The sequence below is a fragment of the Brassica napus genome, chromosome A3 (genome assembly GCF_020379485.1).
Source record: "Brassica napus cultivar Da-Ae chromosome A3, Da-Ae, whole genome shotgun sequence".
Taxonomy (NCBI): domain Eukaryota; kingdom Viridiplantae; phylum Streptophyta; class Magnoliopsida; order Brassicales; family Brassicaceae; genus Brassica; species Brassica napus.
The window spans coordinates 14,440,603-14,460,357 of NC_063436.1; the positions used below are offsets into that span (position 1 = coordinate 14,440,603).

At 35.8% G+C, this 19,755-nt stretch overlaps 3 protein-coding genes and 1 non-coding gene across 4 annotated transcripts; 3 read left to right on the forward strand and 1 right to left on the reverse strand.

Moving 5' to 3' along the window:
• Positions 1–96: 96 nt before the first annotated feature.
• Positions 97–169, forward strand: TRNAF-GAA. The gene has a single exon. It is a non-coding gene; the product is annotated as a tRNA-Phe (tRNA).
• An 8,544-nt stretch (positions 170–8,713) lies between these two features.
• LOC106438645 (S-adenosylmethionine synthase-like) lies at positions 8,714–10,992 on the forward strand. Its single transcript, XM_048776124.1, has 2 exons — positions 8,714–8,941; positions 9,642–10,992. The coding sequence occupies exon 2, from the start codon at positions 9,651–9,653 to the stop codon at positions 10,830–10,832; it is 1,182 nt and encodes a 393-aa protein (XP_048632081.1). The 5' UTR covers positions 8,714–8,941; positions 9,642–9,650; the 3' UTR covers positions 10,833–10,992.
• Positions 10,993–12,430: 1,438 nt separating this feature from the next.
• LOC106438644 (protein translocase subunit SECA1, chloroplastic) lies at positions 12,431–18,129 on the forward strand. Its single transcript, XM_048776125.1, has 19 exons — positions 12,431–13,058; positions 13,134–13,206; positions 13,903–14,109; positions 14,182–14,285; positions 14,381–14,560; positions 14,651–14,869; positions 14,942–15,055; positions 15,133–15,246; positions 15,362–15,529; positions 15,727–15,902; positions 16,062–16,128; positions 16,213–16,359; positions 16,439–16,534; positions 16,600–16,770; positions 16,848–17,099; positions 17,188–17,255; positions 17,331–17,448; positions 17,532–17,771; positions 17,840–18,129. Exons 1-19 carry the CDS (start codon positions 12,636–12,638, stop codon positions 17,963–17,965), a joined length of 3,063 nt encoding a protein of 1,020 aa, XP_048632082.1. The 5' UTR covers positions 12,431–12,635; the 3' UTR covers positions 17,966–18,129.
• LOC106442004 (ribonuclease P protein subunit p38-like) lies at positions 18,016–19,015 on the reverse strand. The gene is made up of 5 exons (XM_013883746.3): positions 18,856–19,015; positions 18,710–18,757; positions 18,582–18,642; positions 18,416–18,511; positions 18,016–18,334 (listed from the first exon to the last, which is right to left on the reverse strand). Exons 1-5 carry the CDS (start codon positions 18,879–18,881, stop codon positions 18,104–18,106), a joined length of 462 nt encoding a protein of 153 aa, XP_013739200.3. The 5' UTR covers positions 18,882–19,015; the 3' UTR covers positions 18,016–18,103.
• Between the last annotated feature and the right edge of the window lie 740 nt (positions 19,016–19,755).

Below are 19,755 nucleotides of genomic sequence, written 5' to 3' on the forward strand. Positions count from 1 at the left end.
GAATCATATCCATATCACATTTTTATTTTTCGAAATTTAATCGAATTGAACCTCTCTTTGCGGACATTTATACTATGACCAAACTCATGAACAAAAGCGGGGATAGCTCAGTTGGGAGAGCGTCAGACTGAAGATCTGAAGGTCGCGTGTTCGATCCACGCTCACCGCAATTTTTTTTTTCCGTTTAAGCCAACTTGACCTTAATCTTAAATATACTCGGTTCAAGTGTTTGATTGACATTCTAAAAGTTTAACTATTGGTTTAGTTTTTAATTAAGCACATTAGACTTTAGCTTTAAATATATTCGGCCCAAATGTTTGATTAACTTATTCGGAGATAGTCGATATTTTTTTTCATGTTCAGCTTATGTCTGCACTTGATACAAGCAAGATGAAGCATGTATATGTCGTTAGGAATGCCCATTGGGCCTTAATCTTAAAATATACTCGATTCAAGTGTTTGGTTGACATTCTGAAAATTTTACTATTGGTTTAGTTTTTAATTAAGCACATTAGGCTTTAGTTTTAAATATATTCAGTCCAAACGTTTGGTTTACTTATTTGGAGATGGCTGACATTTTTTTTTATGTTCAACTTATGTCTCCACCTGATAGAAGCCAGATAAAACATTTACATGTCGTTAGGAATGCTCATCAATCTGAAGTTAATTGTCCTCTTCTTTCCCGCCTCTTAGCTGTTCTCCAAGTTATGGCAATGGTTGTATGTTCAATGTGATTAGCTGTGGTGATGGAGGTATTGCTTCAGCTCAGTCATAGCTCAGCTCATAGCTGTTGCTGGACGTTGAGTCCAAATTGTTGAATTCTCTGGTTGGAACTCTGCTAGGATTTGTTTACAACCTTTGAGGCTTGAAGATTGTGTGTAACAAAACATGTAATTTGTACCAAACCAATTTTGATTGTTGTTTGAGTAAACTGAATTTTAATTTATGATTCAAGTGTTTGGTTGATAAAACTGTCTTAATCTTAATATACTCGGTCCAAGTGTTTGGTTGACATTCTAAAAGTTTTACTATTGGTTTAGTTTTTAATAAAACACATTGGGTTTTAGTTTTAAACATATTTGGTCCAAACGTTTGGTTGACTTATTCAGAAATAGATGACACTAGGTTAAGATCTGCGCCTTGCGCGGGATGAATATTATGTATATAAATTATTTTATATATTATATGTTTATAACATATTATGAAATAATAAATATATATTGAATAAAAAAGTCATTATCTACTACTTATATAATTAAATTGGTGCGAACATATAAATAAATTTTATAAATCGAAAAAATATTTTTTCTATTTGATATGATATATAATTAAATTTAAATGATAGTAACATATATGGTATATTTTAATATTAATATTTATCAGATGATGCTTTTTGCTCATATTTTTTTTTATCATTTGTATTTGTTATAGCAAAAAGTCTAAATTAGTGATAACATAATTTGCACTGTGGAATTAATGGTTTAAGTAATTTATAATATTTAGAAAAATTAAGTTGTCAATATTTTTTCAAATTTTTTATCAAAAAATGTTCAAAGTAAATTTCAAAATTAAGATATTTATGTATTTTATATGGCATATAGTTTAATTTAAAATGATACATATATTTATATATCTTTTATTTTTGATACTTATTAAATGAGACTTTCAACTTATATTATTTTTTAATTATTTGTATCATGTCATAACAAAAGTTTTAAATCATAGATCACAAAATTTGAATGTGGAACTTTTAACAGTTTTAGTAATTTATACTCGTTTTTAAAAATTCAAAATATAATATATAAATAATTTTTTTAAAATTTTTATTATATGGTTACTATAATTGTTTAATTTATTTTAATAGCTTAAAATTAAACAAATATAATTATAATACACACTTATTTTTATCAAATCTTTATTATTCAAAATCATTAATTGTCATATATACTTTAGTCACATTAGGCAATTCTGTAATGTTATTTAAGGAAATAATGAAGCACATTAATAATGTATTTACTTTGGTTAAATAAAAAGCTTATTATATATTTAGATGGACCAACATATTTCTCTAAGGATTCTAAGAATCATTCTAGTGATGACATGTGGTTACAAAAATATGTTGCAATGCTTCTCAAATAATATATAGGGGATTTCTTTTCATGTTCAACTTATGTCTCCACCTGATAGAAGCCATATAAAGCATTTACATGTCGTTGGGAATGTTCACCAATCTGGAGTTAATTGCCTTCTTCTTTTCCGCCTCTTAGCTGTTCTCCATATTCAATGTGATTACCTGTGGTGATGGAGGTATTGCCTCAGCTCAGTCATAGCTCAGCTCATAGTTGTTGCTGGACGTGGAGTCCAAATTGTTGAATTCTCCGGTTGGAACTCTGCTAGGATTTGTTTACAACTTTTGAGGCTTGAAGATTCTGTGTGACAAAACAACCTGTAAATGTACCAACCCAATTTTGATTTCTGTTCAGAGTAAACCGGATTTTAATTTATGGTTTTAAGTTTGATTAGAAAGGTGTAATTTGTCGGTGAGGCATTAAATTGTAGTATCATGTTCTGAACCAAACTTTCATAGTTACATTATTGCTCAAGATCGGTATGGGACTTGTGCCCATGTGGGACCTTTATGGACGAAGTATCAACGTTTTTTTTTTCCGTCAAATTGAAGTTTTCATTAAAAGGCCTGAAAGCCCAACAAACACATCACAAAGGCCAAGAAAACGGCCCAAAACAAACGCAAATAACAAACCGGGCCCAAGGCCCACCTACGACCCGTTCAACCCGAAGAGACCCCGCCGCCGCGCGGACACACGCTACGGCTCAGACGTCGACTCCCTTCGGGACATCACCAGGTAAACCAACCGTCGATTCACCGGGGAGAATCGGAAACCACTCAATCCACCCATCACCACCGCAAACGCGTTCCACTCCGGTGAAAACTAAACTCGGAGAGCGTCAATCGAGGGATCGAGATCTCATCCGACGCCGTTTAAACCCATCACCGAGATAGAAGCTTCGCGCGACCCAACACAGTTAACCGAGGTCGAGCTTCGATCACCCTCCTACGGGATCTCCACCCACCCAAACAAACCAGAACCTTAAAACTAAGAGAAAGAGAGAACAAACCCTAAAAAAGAAACCTAGAGACCAAAGGCGGCGAGGCAAAGCAGCGAAACGCTTTCACCCCCCGAGATCTAGACCGACGACGACAGAGCTACGGTAGCCTCTACCTCGCGGGGACAGGAACCGGCGTCGACGGAGCTGAAGGAGCCTCCGCCTCCCGGAGACAAAAGCAAATAACCGAACGAGAAACCTCACCGCGCCTTCCTCACCCTGACCGCGCCCTTGCACCAGAGACCGATCCGCCATGGACGGCCATTTCCAGAGCTCAAGCAAGGCTGCTAGAAGAGGAGACGAAACCGAGGCTGAAAACGACAGCTTTACTGGTGGCTGGAGGGCTCCGGTGACGGCACGCGCGCTAACGCGCCGCCAGTCACCGGACCCGATAACAGATCTGCTTTCTCTCTCTTAAACTCTCTCTCTCTCTAAATGGTCCGAAGTATCAACGTTACACATGAACTTATTTAATTTCTAATCAATAAATACGATATTAATCATTATATTCGTCACATATCTGTGACTCCTTTTTAGCAGTACAACCCGTCCAAATCTCAGTATAGATTGGATTTTTATTTTATTTTATACTTTTTGGTAAAAAAATATTTTATTTTATATTCTTGAATGATTATTACTTCTGGCCGTGGATCTGTAATCATGTAAAATGTACAGACGAAGTTTAAACTATATTATAATTTAAATCATATAATTTAACCTTAAAAAAAACCCTATTTTCTTCAATGAGATTTGGAAATGCAATCTTCAAAATCTGTAGTAGGTATTAACCACTAAGCTTAAATTCATTTGTATTATTTCTTGGTGGACGGTTTTAATAGATTAATAATATTCGATTTTTATTTATCAAAGTTTACATGTGATTCCTTGTTTATTTAGTTGATCCATAATTATTACTATCATGCTCGGCTTGTCCGTTGATTTACTAATTTAGTGGTTGGTGACCAGATCTGAATCTGTTATCATTAATTTATTTTCTTTCGTTGGTTTTCCAATAGTTCAAGATAAGAAATATATTCACCTGTTTATAATGTAAAATGTTCTTGAATTTCTTAAATTTTCGCATGATTTAATCATTTAAGTATGTATTTTAGATTCGATGATAGAAATCTCTACAACATTAGCAAGAAAATACATCATTTACATGTTACTCCTTCCGTTTTTTAATGATAGACTTTTTAGAAAAAAAATTTGTTTCAAAAAATATATTTTTTGTGTTTTATATGAAAAAATTATAAATTTCAAAAAAATTAATTGACTTTATTGAATTACTCTATTGGTTAAAAATTATTGAAAATTACAGAAAACGATACATTTATTGTGGTAGTTTATGTGTTTTCTTAATATGTGTGAAAATACTAAAAAATCTATCTTTGTTGAACAGATGGATTATATAACAATCCACTAAGTAGTAATACGTGCCTTGCGCGGAATGAGATTATTAATTTATATTTTTTTATATAAAAAAACATTAGTCCTGTTTAAATCTAGATATCGTTTCGATTTAATATAATTACCATTATAAATCTATATTTATTTTGTTTTGTTTGACTAAAACAGTGCGCCTTGACATACCATACATAATCATCGTAGTAAAAACTGATATCAAGTGGATACTGACTTGCGATATTATATGCTACATTTATAGATTATCAACCTCACTACTCATCAACTTCTTGCTTAACATCCCATCATGTTCTTATCTGGTTTAAGAGTCTTACCAATGATATAGTTTGATTCTTTTTTTGACAGTTGACAATGAAATAACAAATTTTGATGCTCCTCTTCGCTACTCATCAACTTGTTATGAACACTTCTCAAAAGTTGGCTTCTATAACCACTATTACATTCGCTTCTCATTAGATTCTCAAAACTTGGTAACTTGACTAATCATCAAACCATTATGAACATCGATGCTTCTCATCGATTGGCTTCTATCAACTCGATCCAAACGTATATGCTTCTCAAAAGTTGGCTTATATAATCATTATTACATTCGCATCTCATTAGATTCTAAAAACTTGCCATCTTGGCTACTCATCAAACTGATATGAACATCGATGCTTCTCATCGAGTGGCTTCTATCAAATCGATTGATATGTTCTCAATGATAAAACATGTTTCTCGTTAGTTAACGTAAATTAGGAAACTTTGTTTTTAAAACACAATTTTTTTTTGTTGTGAAAAGCTCTATAAAAGTGACACGTCAATATCTTTTTTTCAAAGTCATGTGAAGCCGTCACGTATTCAAAATAGTGTGAACGCATTTAAGTCAAATGTTTTATCCTTTAATATAAAGGAGATTAACTTGTTACTTAATTTTCCTTTTTACTATATGCTACGAATCAGTGCTGATATTGTGTTAAAGTTTACTAATGGTTTGTTCATGTTCGTCCTAGTGGCTGTAGTAAGATATGCTATATCTTTTGATGAAGCTGTTGGTTTAAACTGTGACAATTCTATGAACACAATAAAATGTGAAAGAAAATTATAAACCTTAATTATACATATAATATTTACTTAAAATAAGATTTTATAAGAAAAAAACATTGGGAATTTCAAACGAAAAAAACTCTTGAATTAGTGAAAGCTGCTTGTCAAACTTACAACAGTTTGATGTTAGTTTTGATTACAGAATATTAATCTTATACTCCAACTTGAATATATGTTGATTGTTTTCATTCGATGGGTGATGACATTTTATGTAATCAAACGTATCTGCTTTGTTTTTAATCTTTTTTTGCGCTTTTCTTAGATTTAATTTGTAAATCTGACTTTTTCATTAATATGAATATTAACAGTTTGGCATAAAAAAAACTTACAAAACTGTCAATGCTGGTCAAAACTATCTTTTGTGTGCATGAGTTTAGCATGCAGCAAATACAAGCTACCAACTACCTTTTTCATCGTAATCCGTTTGCACTACGTACTTCGAATTTTCAACGTTTCTGGGATTGTATTTATTTATTAGCACACAAGGTTGACAGCTCAGTTTTAAACATTTATAAAATAAGTTGTTATAATTATCCCAGAAAGCACACAAAGCATTTGTCATCCAAGTATCCAACGATTTAACATACATGAAAGAAAAGAATACCACATATTCGAACCTATTTTACTATACCATACACATGCTAACATATAGGGGTGGGCGTTCGGGTACCCGTTCGGGTTCGGATCGGGTATTTCGGATTTTCGGGTATTTCGGTATAGAGGTCTAGAACCCGTTCGGGTATTTCTGTACTTCGGGTCGGGTTCGGGTATTTTTAGTTCGGATTCGGTTATTTCGGATCGGGTTCGGATATTTAGATTTTGAAAAAAAAAATTAAAATTTTCATTTCTCAAGTTTATTGTATTTAAAAATATAACTTTTAGTTAACTAATTTTTTATTTTTAATAGATTGAATGGTTAATAGATTTGGACATAACATTTTAAAACTAAAAAAACACTAATTTAGTTATTTTTTTTAATTTTGAATATAACTTTTTGTTAATTTTTGAAATAAAAAACTTGACATGCATTTTAAGTGAGTAGCAAATCATTTTTCCGTAATTGTATGTATATCATATGAACTTAAATTATGTGTAGTATCAATATAAATATTTTATATAAAATGAGAGATATAAACTAGAAACATAAGGTTAATTATACATATGTTCGGTTATATTCGGATATCCATTCGGGTTCGGGTATTATCCGTTCGGGTTCGGGTATCCAATCTCTCCTTATTCAATACCCGTTCGGGTATTTTGCTACTTCGGTTCGGATTTCGGTTCGGTTTTTTCGGATCGGATTCGGGTGCCACTTCGGATATCGGGTAAAGTGCCCACCCCTACTAACATATACATGCATATATTGGCCACAAGTCACAGTAGTTATAAACAATTTTAATCAACATCTTATGACTGACTATACACATATTAACGGGCACTAGCACATTAGTTTAGATACATAGTAAAATCCTTATATCAGTACTTTGAATTCAAAGGTATCCTCACAACTTTTTGTTTTGTTTTGTCATCTGTTAGCTTAATAAACGGTTAATAACATCAACATTTACAAGATATCATGAGAAAAGCTAGTAACCCATTCCAAAAAACTACAATACTCAGAAGCTAACAACTAACTAAGCTTCCACAAGACAAGCCAATCAAGAGAGACCTTCCAATACGCTTGTACCAAAAAAATAGCCACCATAAACCTGCCAGACATCAGCTAAAAAGTATTGTCAATTTAACTTCAAATAAAATAAAATAAAATGACTAGGTACCAACCCCACTACAGATATATGAACAAACTAAACACGAATCAGCTGTTAAGCTGAGTTGAGTTGAGCCGAAATTAGTGTAGCAGTCTCTTGTGAACCTTCCGAAACCTGCACCACTTGTTGAGCTACTGGCGCCTCCCGGTTGCTATTTTTTTTTTATCTTGTCGAGCTACATTAATATCCCTGCCCTACCTGTCGAATGTAAATGTACCCAATAGGCAATAACTTAGCTCTGGTTGCTCAAAATTAGTAGTAAAACATAGTAATTTTTATCCTTGTTCGATATTTGGGACAAACTTTTTTTTGTTATATGTTTTATTTTTTTCAGTTTTAAAATTTTCATCCGATTAAAACAGTGAACATTTCTACTTTATTATAGTAAATTTTTATTTTTATTTTGTTGCATCAATAAACTTACTGGTCACAGTTTCAATTATAATTTAATCATGCAGAAAATAGGTTATATTTATATTTTGGACTTTAGGCTATTAAATTTTTATTTTATTATTGGCAAATATTTTAATCTCATCTTGGAAAAGGTAGTTAAAGTTTCACAAAACTAAAAAAACAAAAAAAAAACAATATGTAGCAAAAAAGGAGGAAATATTGTAAGTGAAGTAGCTCAAATTCGTCACCAAACACAAACAGCCATCTAAATCCAACCGTTTCATGATAGATCTAATGGTCATCATTTTGTCTCAACAACGACATCACTAATTTACAATATTCTTATATTTCCACCTACCAAAACTATGTCATCATCACTGGTGAATGTTTCTGTCCTACCTTATTCTTAGTAATCTCGTCTTTCGTATCATTCTGTAGTCATGAAATTAATTAAACTTACTTTAATATGAAATCAATTTTGTTATACTTTTGGCGTGTACCTAAATACAGAAAACAAAAGATAAAATGCACCTCAACAATATACATAACCATCTATCAACACACACACACATATATATATATATATATATCTTGTTTTTCATAATTTCTGAACTTATGGTTCCATATAAATATTCTAAGGTGATTTTTTTTGGAGAATCATTTTAATTTCTATTCTTTATAAATATATTACGGTAGATAACAATATGAAAAGTCTAACAAATGACCATTTATTGCTACTACTCAAATTTATCTATACAAGATTTACATATATTTCCTAATTTTTATGTTTCTATGTTAATAATCTTGTTGGTCAATAAATATTAAATACAGTTTTGTTCAAAAATGTATTAATGGGAAAATATTATTAATAGTACATTTTAAGCTGCCTATTAAAACCACAGAGGTAAGCCAAATAAGCCAAAGTAAACACGTAAAGTCTAAAAGTCCAAAGCAAAGAGCTGCTTTAACCTATGGATCCGGTAGCCAGTCAACAGTACCGTTTAATCCCTATAAATAGCGACGGCGTTTACATCCACAAATCGTCCCGAGTCGTTTCCTTCGGTATTAGATTTGCTTTGAGGCATAAGTCAGAGAGAGACTGAGATCTTAGATCTGAATCGCCCTCATCGCAATCGCCAAAGGTATCGCTCCTCTTCTCCTTCCTCTTCCTCTTTGTTTCTATGTCGATTCGTGTTCTCGTCGCGTCTGTTTTCGAGTGCTAGATCTCTCTATTCGTCGGAGTCGTATTGATTACAGCTTCCTATGCTCAGATTTGTTACTTTTCGAATCGTTTAAACAATATTGTAACTGGATCTGCGATTGCGTGGCTCAGAAATGAGATGCTGAAGTGTTTTCGTTTAGATTTGAGGGATGTGATTAGGTTTAGTTCGACTGTAAACGGATCTGGATCTGTTTGTTTTCGAGTCCTTTAACTCGATTCAGGATTCATTATAGCAGATCTTCATGATGTTTTTGCTAAGCTCCTTTTAACTATATATATTCAGTTTTAAATGGACTCCATTAAGTCATAAATGAGTCTTCCTAGTTAATGATTGCTTATGAACTATTAAGATCCAAGTTCCATAAAGTCATTTTGCAGCTGCTAATGTGTCTCTCAACCCATTTTGGGAATCTGTGAGGATCAGAAGAATCGATCGAATCACTTTAGGATAAGATTGCATCTGTTTTATTCTGTTTTGCTGAGCAATGTTTTGGAACCTCTTTAGCTTTATGTCAACTTGAGTGCTCTGGAATCAAATTATTCTTTTTTAACCTTTTAAAAAGGTTTCAGGATTATATAACAAAGGTTGCTGATTCATTGTTTCTTATGATGTTTATTAGCTTTGAGAAATGGAGACTTTCCTATTCACATCTGAGTCCGTGAACGAAGGACACCCAGACAAGCTTTGCGACCAGATCTCTGACGCAGTCCTCGACGCCTGCCTTGAGCAAGACCCCGACAGCAAAGTCGCCTGTGAGACTTGCACCAAGACCAACATGGTCATGGTCTTCGGTGAGATCACCACCAAGGCTACCGTCGACTACGAGAAGATCGTCCGTGACACTTGCCGCTCCATTGGATTCATCTCTGATGATGTTGGTCTCGACGCTGACAAATGCAAAGTCCTTGTCAACATCGAGCAACAGAGCCCAGACATTGCTCAAGGTGTTCACGGTCACTTCACCAAGCGCCCGGAAGACATCGGAGCTGGTGACCAGGGACACATGTTTGGTTACGCTACTGACGAGACCCCTGAGCTCATGCCTCTGAGCCATGTTCTTGCGACCAAGATCGGTGCTAAACTTACTGAAGTGAGGAAGAACGGAACTTGCCGTTGGTTAAGACCAGACGGCAAGACCCAAGTCACTGTCGAGTACTACAACGACAACGGCGCTATGGTTCCAGTCCGTGTCCACACCGTCCTTATCTCAACCCAGCACGATGAGACCGTGACCAACGAGGAGATCGCACGTGACCTCAAGGAGCACGTGATCAAACCAATCATCCCGGAGAAGTACCTCGACGACAAAACCATCTTCCACCTCAACCCATCAGGCCGGTTCGTGATCGGTGGACCACACGGTGACGCCGGTTTAACCGGGCGTAAGATCATCATCGACACTTACGGAGGATGGGGAGCTCACGGAGGAGGTGCTTTCTCAGGGAAAGACCCGACCAAAGTCGACAGAAGCGGAGCTTACATCGTGAGGCAAGCCGCTAAGAGCGTTGTTGCTAACGGAATGGCTCGTAGGGCTCTTGTCCAGGTCTCGTACGCCATTGGAGTTCCCGAGCCGTTGTCTGTGTTCGTGGACACTTACGGAACAGGGTTGATTCCAGACAAGGAGATACTGAAGATCGTGAAAGAGAGCTTCGATTTCAGACCAGGGATGATGACTATTAACTTGGACTTGAAGAGAGGAGGCAATGGAAGGTTTTTGAAAACGGCGGCGTATGGGCATTTCGGAAGAGACGACCCTGACTTCACCTGGGAGGTCGTGAAGCCACTCAAGTGGGACAAACCTCAGGCTTAAGATTCTTATTATTACTATCATGATTTTAGTATTTTCTATGCTTGTTTCTATCCCTTTTCACTTTTAAACATCTGCTTTGAGCAATAATTAACCCCCTCTGTTTTGGGGCTTTTATTTTATTTTCTGTCTTTTTTAATGAAAGTTTATGGTTTGTCTGATCTTTATAATGTTTTCTTCTTTGACGACGATATAAGCTCACAATGATAGTCAAAGACTACGAGATTTACTCCTTAACAAGTGGTAAAGACTCATACCGGTAGTAGATATGCCGACCAAGCTACTAAAGAACACATGATAACTTCAAACTGTCCTCAGAACATGGATACAATTTTATTACTAATACATTTGGTTTTAATTTATACAGTTTTCTGGTTCTGATTCCAATAATGGTAACGCTCAACAAACAAGGTGAGCATTCTACTCGAGTCAATTTGTTCCCTAGGGGTTGATAGGATAATTATATCCCTAATAGAGTAATAGTCTATCTACTATATTTTCATAAACAAAAAAAATAAAAATAAAAATGCATCTGCTTTCTTTTTTCATATTAATTTTTTTTATCATAAAAATTGGAGAAAGAAATATATTTTCATAAATTCTTTCAAAACATAGAAAATGAGAGAATAGGTGAGATCTGTAAATCATTTTATAAATTATTTCAAACAGAGAAAATGAGAGAAACAAAGTAAAAATTACGTATCAATAATTTTTTGACAAAATTTGACTTAATTGATATAAAATTTATTATAACTCTTTTCGTAAAATACGGTAGCAGTCAATTTGGCCATTCGGTTTTTAGTTCGGTTCTTCGATTATAGAGGCTTAGAATCCGTTCGGATATTTAGAATGTTTGGTTCATTTTCGGTTCAGGTAACAAAGTTGGAAACCGGTTTATATCCAAAATAATTTTGGATCCTATTCGGTTCTGGTTCGGTAAGTCTTTTTGGTTAATTAGGGTTAAAAATAAAATAAAATTGGAGTTTTTTCAGATCAAATATCATTTTTTTTTTCAGATAAAAATTTAGATGATTCGGATAATATTAAGTATTTTGGATAAAAATTACTCCCTCCGTTTTTTTATATAAGTCGTTTTAGAGAAACTTTTTTGTTCCAAATTATATGTCGTTTTCGGTTTTTTATGTAATATTTATTAGTAATTAATGTTGTCTGACCAATGATAATATATCTTCAATTTTTCTATTGGTTAAATTGTGGTTAGGTAAATAATTAATGATGTTTTTGTTTCGAAAATATAAAAAATTAATGATTTTTTTAATCTATGTGCATAGCTTCAAAACGACTTATAATAAAAAACGGAGGGAGTATTAATTTAAATTTTGGGTATTTTGACTTGTAACTAATATTTTAAAATTATTTGATTATTGTAAAACGAAATATAACTAATATTTATAAGTATGTAACCAATATTATAGATATTCAGGTAACTATTCGTTCTCGGTTCGGTTTTTCAAGAGAGATAGAATCCACTAGTATAATTGATATGATCCAAATTCGAATTGAATTTTGTTTTTCGGTTCGGTTCGATTATCCGGTTTCGGATAAATGTGCCTAGAGCCAGCTAGAAAGAATGATAGAAGCTCAACGACGTGGCACACAGAAGGTTATCCAACAAGAATCGGGTTCGGGGGTATATTTGTAATATCAAACACCTTATCCTCAACGTCTCAGTTCTCTCTCTCCCGTGCTCTTCACTCGACGACTCACCCCGTAAACCAAAGTTCTCTCTCCTAGCCGGACTCTTGTCGCCCCCCGCCGGCAGTTCTCCCGGCTCGCCGTCGAAACATGGTGTCTCCACTCTGCGACTCTCAATTACTAAACCACCGCCCTTCGATCTCCCCCACACCTTCTCACTCCACGATCGCTGATCGAAAATTCCTCCGCCATAATCGTCCTCTGAGCTCTTCCCCGTTCCTGGGAAACGGAATCAAGCTAGGTTTATCAGGATGTAGTAGTAGTAGTACCTCCTCTCTTCGGATTCGGAGGAGGAGCACGAGTGTACACGCTTCGTTAGGCGGTCTTCTCAGCGGGATTTTCAAGACTTCGGATAACGGAGAGTCCACGAGGCAACAGTACGCATCAGTCGTCGCCTCCGTTAACCGCTTGGAGACGGAGATTTCGTCTCTTTCGGATTCGGATTTGCGAGGGAGGACCGATGCGTTGAAGCAACGAGCTCAACAAGGAGAGTCCATGGATTCACTTCTGCCTGTAACTTTACCAAATCCTTCGTTTCAGTTTTGTGATTTGATGCCAAATTGGTTTTGATTAAATCTAATTTTGCAGGAGGCGTTTGCTGTTGTGAGAGAAGCTTCCAAGAGAGTTCTTGGACTCAGACCTTTCGATGTGCAACTGATAGGTAAACGCAATCTCTGTGGACTGTCACTGTTTACTTTCCATTGGGTCTTTTGATATGCCTTGAATTTTTGTTCTGAACGTTAGTGAGCTTAGTAGCATTAGTCAGCACGGAGATTTTACTGCCCTGTCACCGAGTTAGGGGTCTAGGGGAACAACGTCACCCTGGTCTGAGGTCGGGGGGCAAAGACGCCCCAGCTCAGTCGATATAGTGTCACTCTTATATAGGGTCCTAAAACCGCGGGATACTATTATATATCTCTATTTGTACTAAGGAAACTGAAATCGCCTCCAAGAATACAACTGATTTGGTGAAGAACTAGCAATCTCTATTTTTTACACTATATTTAGACCAATGCTGTTTTTGGAGAATACAATGGATCCAACTCTAATAGAGATCTCTATTTTTTTTGGAAGAAAAAATAGCAAAATATAAAATAGAAGAAAAAATAGCAAAATATATTGGAGATGGTCTTATATGCGCCACCGTATTCTGTTTAGTCACATTTATTCCGCGGTCTGAAACCGAGAAGATTTTAGGATGCGGGATACTCTCTTATATATATCCATCCCTATTTGTATTTTGAAATCTGAAATGGCCTCCTATAATATAACCATTTTGGATTTATTTATCGTGTTTATTAAGTATTTACTCGCATCTGTTATAGCACATTCAACTCTACGTTTGGTTTGATCGCAGGTGGTATGGTCCTTCATAAAGGAGAGATAGCTGAGATGAGAACTGGTGAAGGGAAAACTCTTGTAGCCATTTTACCTGCTTACTTGAATGCGTTAAGTGGGAAAGGTGTTCATGTGGTTACTGTCAATGATTATCTTGCTCGTAGAGATTGTGAATGGGTTGGTCAAGTTCCTCGCTTCCTTGGATTGAAGGTTGGTCTGATCCAACGTATGTATATTCCTCTGAACTCACTTGTTTATCTCTATTAATAGGAAAAAAACTAACTTGTTACTATGGCAGAGAATATGACACCTGAACAAAGAAAGGAAAATTATTTATGCGACATCACTTATGTCACCAACAGTGAGCTTGGATTCGACTATCTGAGAGACAATCTTGCCACGGAAAGTAATTCTTGCTTTGTTCTCTATTTTGTTTCTGGATGTTACGAGTTTTTGTTTGAATGCCTTTGCTGAGTTGTTAGTTACTGAATCTACAGAGTGTGGAGGAGCTCGTCTTGAGGGATTTCAATTATTGTGTAATTGATGAAGTTGATTCCATACTTATTGATGAGGCAAGAACTCCTCTCATTATCTCTGGCCCTGCAGAGAAACCTAGTGAGCAATACTACAAAGCTGCCAAAATTGCTTCAGCCTTTGAGCGGGATATACATTACACTGTAAGACTCTTTCAGTTTATTCTTATATTGTTTGAATCCATTCATCTTCCTAATTCTAACTGCTCGCTGAGTTTTTTTTTGGTGTTGCAGGTTGATGAAAAGCAAAAGACTGTTTTACTAACGGAACAAGGTTACGAAGATGCAGAAGAAATCCTGGACGTGAAAGATTTGTATGATCCTCGTGAACAATGGGCGTCATATCTTCTTAATGCCATTAAGGCAAAAGAACTGTTTCTCAGAGATGTGAACTATATCATCCGAACAAAGGAGGTTCTTATCGTGGATGAGTTTACTGGTCGTGTGATGCAGGTATTGTGTATATCTTTTTCTAATTAAACATTACGTAGTAGTAACCCACTGAACAAGTTGTGTCTTCTGCAGGGAAGACGTTGGAGTGACGGACTACATCAAGCAGTTGAAGCAAAAGAAGGCTTGCCAATTCAGAATGAATCTATTACACTGGCATCCATTAGTTATCAAAATTTCTTTCTCCAGGTCGGTAATGCTCTACTATCAACATTTTGAATAAAGTTACTTCGAGATCTTAATGCTTAGTTTCTGCTGTGGTGTAGTTCCCGAAACTTTGCGGGATGACTGGTACTGCATCAACCGAGAGTGCAGAATTTGAGAGCATATACAAGCTGAAAACTACAATTGTACCCACAAATAAGCCCATGATAAGAAAGGTTTGTATTGTATCTTATTTTCTGAACTTGCACCTCAAAAATGTATGAGTAACTTAGGTGTTTTGTCTTTTCTAAACCAAAAGGGTTTCATCTTTCCTTGTTTAATCACTTGCAGGATGAGTCAGATGTGGTTTTCAAGGCAGTTAATGGCAAATGGCGGGCAGTGGTGGTGGAAATTTCTAGAATGCATAAGACTGGTAGAGCTGTGCTGGTTGGTACAACCAGCGTTGAGCAGAGTGACGAGCTTTCTCAACTATTGCAGGAAGCTGGAATAACTCACGAGGTAAGGCTTCCATGTCATTTTGAGAAATCTTATTTTGGTGTTTTTATGCAGAAATAAATCCAAAATTTATACTCCCTTAGTATTTAGTCCCCAAAAAAATCTATGGCATCTAAAAACCAGTTTGCAAAATTGAAACAAATGATATTCACTGTACTAGAAAACTGACAGATGATGTTATATGTATGTTGAACAAATAGGTCCTCAATGCAAAACCAGAGAATGTGGAGAGAGAAGCTGAAATTGTAGCACAAAGTGGTCGTTTAGGGGCTGTAACAATTGCCACAAATATGGCTGGGCGTGGGACAGACATTATTCTCGGTGGAAACGCAGAGTTTATGGCACGTTTGAAGCTCCGTGAGATACTTATGCCCAGGTATTATTATGCATGTAGCATTCTAATATGCCAATTATGATCAATAGTACTGTGAGCGTGATCCTTTATGCACCCTTGGTTTAACTGCTCTAGATATTGTAGATTGTACATTGTTTCTTTTTAACTGAAGTTTTATTGCATTTTGACTGTTTACTACAGGGTGGTGAAGCCTACTGATGGTGTTTTCGTATCTGTGAAGAAGGCCCCTCCCAAGAGGACGTGGAAGGTTTGACCCTTTTCAGCGTCTCTTGTTTTGGTTTATAGCATGGGATTCTAATGGTTATTACTTACACTTTCTTTTACTTTGCAGGTGAATGAGAAGTTATTTCCATGCAAATTGTCAAATGAGAAAGTGAAGCTAGCTGAGGAAGCTGTACAATCAGCTGTAGAGGCTTGGGGCCAGAAATCGTTAACTGAGCTTGAAGCAGAAGAACGTCTATCTTATTCTTGTGAAAAGGTGAAAAAACTAATAAACTTTATCTTGTTATGTTAAAATAGAACTATCTTAGTCATCGATCTTTGCTCTTTCTCCACAGGGTCCAGTTCAGGATGAAGTCATTGGTAAACTAAGGAACGCATTTCTTGAGATAGCCAAAGAATATAAGGGCTTCACAGATGAAGAAAGGAAAAAGGTTGGTTCTGTTACATCAGAGTTAAGTATCTGTTGTTGGTCACCTTTTGTCTTGAATTGCTACAGGTTGTGGAAGCTGGTGGACTCCACGTGGTTGGGACAGAGAGGCATGAATCACGCCGTATTGACAATCAGCTGCGTGGGCGAAGTGGCCGCCAAGGGGATCCTGGAAGTTCCCGGTTCTTCCTTAGTCTTGAAGATAACATATTCCGCATTTTCGGGGGAGATCGGATCCAGGTGACTGTCTATATCTACTATTACTACATTCTTCTTGAGAATATTCGCCTAAATGTTGTTGCCATTCAACTCTTTAGGGTATGATGAGAGCATTCAGGGTTGAAGACTTACCCATCGAATCCAAGATGCTTACTAAAGCTCTAGATGAAGCTCAGAGAAAAGTGGAGAATTACTTCTTTGACATCAGGAAGCAACTGTTCGAATTTGACGAGGTTCTCAATAGCCAAAGAGATCGTGTTTACACAGAGAGGAGGCGTGCTCTTGTGTCAGACAGCCTTGAGCCTCTGATTATTGAGTATGCTGAGTTAACAATGGATGACATTCTAGAGGTAAGTTAAAAACAGTGTTCAAGAAATAGCTTATTCCCTGAGTCTATTTATATAACGACAGTCTTAACTCTGTTTTACCACTTAATAGGCAAATATTGGCCCGGATACTCCAAAAGAAAGCTGGGATCTTGAAAAGCTCATCGCCAAAGTTCAGCAGTAAGAGTTATATTTCTCTTAAGAGAAGAGAAAACACTTCTTTCACATACACTCACTCATTCCAATCTCTATCAGGTACTGTTATCTGTTGAATGATCTCACTCCAGATTTGCTAAAAAGCCAAGGATCAAGTTACGAGGGACTGCAAGATTATCTCCGTGCCCGTGGCCGAGATGCATACTTGCAGAAAAGAGTAAGTTTTATATGATTCTAAAACCTTTCTCACCAGAAGCTTTGTTGTTTTTGGTTGATTAAGCTTTTGTTTTCGATAATCAGGAAATCGTGGAGAAAGAAGCACCAGGGCTAATGAAAGATGCTGAACGTTTCTTAATCTTGAGCAATATAGACCGGTTATGGAAAGAACACCTTCAAGCACTCAAGTTTGTGCAACAAGCTGTCGGGCTTAGAGGATATGCGCAACGTGATCCGCTCATCGAGTATAAGCTAGAAGGATACAATCTATTTCTGGAAATGATGGCTCAGATACGAAGAAACGTTATATACTCCATTTATCAGGTTCTCTACTCTCTCACATGTACACAATACTCGTTCGCCTTTTTTTATTCACTTTTTTTTTTCAACAGTTTCAACCAGTGATGGTGAAGAAGGATCAAGACAAGAAATCTCAGAACGGTAAACCAAGCAAACAAGTGGATAAGCCTAACCAAGTCGGTGTTGCAGATGAGCCATCCTCAGTTGCTAGTGCCTAAAGAGTGGGTAAACAGTAGCAAATCTTTTTTGGATACATGGACCGAAACTGTGAATCTCAAAAATTTGTTGTTGTCAACCTCATTTATATAATGTATATAACAACAAACACACTGAGAAAGGGACACAACAAAACCAGATCAAGAAGTATCATCTCTTGGAAGAATTTGTTGGAGTATTAGGTTGAGATCGGTTCCTCTCGCCTTGACGCCAATAGCTAGAGCTGTCTTGAGTTTAACCAACTCCCCTAATCTGAGAGAGGCTCGTTTGTGGTCTCTGATATAGAGAACACGGACGTTCCGTGAAGCAGCTAAGTTGGGTATATGTTTGGTTAGCATCCTCGGTTTACAATCTGCTACTACTATCACTACCTGTGATTGAAACAAAACTCTTCCTAAAACGCTTTTTCTTTACACAAGCCAAACTAGTTATGAAAGTTGTTAGGGTGTAACCTGAAGTTGAACAGGAGGTTGTCTAGTGTCGGTAGGGTTTGGTTTCATCCTCTCCAGAACACGCGTCACTTCGTTGATCCCAATCGCTATTTGTTTCTGATTTAATCAAAACTGGTCTTCAGAGAGAGAAAGAAACTAAAACATAAGCAAGAGTGTAGTAAGTAACCTTGAGCCATAGCTTCTCGGGCAATGAGTTCACATTCGAAGGCTTGGACGTCTCAATTCCTCTTCAAGTTCGGAAGACGAAGGAGAGATTAGTGATGTTCTTATGCTTTTAGGGTTTAGAATTGTTACCTTTGAACTAAGGCGAGAAGATGAGTTAGACGTTCGCCTTCGTAGTAACTACAATTCGAACCAGATAAAAATCGAAATCTTCAGACACAGGAACAGGATTAGACTGAATCAAAGGTAGACGTAAGACGAGTGAAGAATTAGGTTACCCTGATTCTTTGACGGAGCCTTCCATCTTCTTCTCAGGGTTTATTGGTGCGACGCCTCTTATCCCTGTGTTTTTAATTCGAGGGAGGGAGTACCACGCAGAGATTTATTTGGAGTCTACATTTTTTTAGGATAAATTTTCCTCTTTTTTTTTTTTGGTCGATCCCTTTTTTTTAAGGATAAATTTTCTAGAAACTTTTTAGTTTATTTTCATAAAAAAAATTATTAAAAAAAAATTAAAATAAATTTTATTAAAGGATATAAATATATCATAGGTTAACTAATCTAGAAAAAAATTAAAAGTGAAAAAAATTAAAAATTTCAAATTAAAAAAAAAATTAAAAAAAAATTAAAATTTCAAAATTAAAAAGATTATTTGTGATAAAAACTTAAAAATAGTTATTTGAGAGAATTATCATTTTTTACATATAGGTCTTTTTTGTATTTAGCCAAACATTTTCTATATATAATTTCAATCTATTGATTTATCAGAAAAAAAAACATTTACAAAGCAATCAATCATAGAACATTTTATGTTGTAACCATCTTCAGACGTAAACCCACATGCTTGTGCTCAGGCTTATACGTAAGTGATAAAATTATGTTCTTCATAGCCTTATCAATGACTGCGTGCATTTGATCTATCGTCGTCCATGCTTGTTTAATAACGCCTAGCATTGGTAGCTCCATCTTCGTGACGGTTGCAGAATGATCTCCATGGTTGACCTCATAAGTTGGTGAACTTTAAAATTTGTCTCTAGCTTCTTCTTTTTTGGGGTAATCTCTCTAGCTTGTTTTTTTTTTGGTAAAAATGTTGAAAATTGTCTTTAGTTTGGAGTTCTATTGCTGCTTTCACCCTGAAATAAGGATTGTCAGATTAGTTTTTTTACATGAGATGTGGT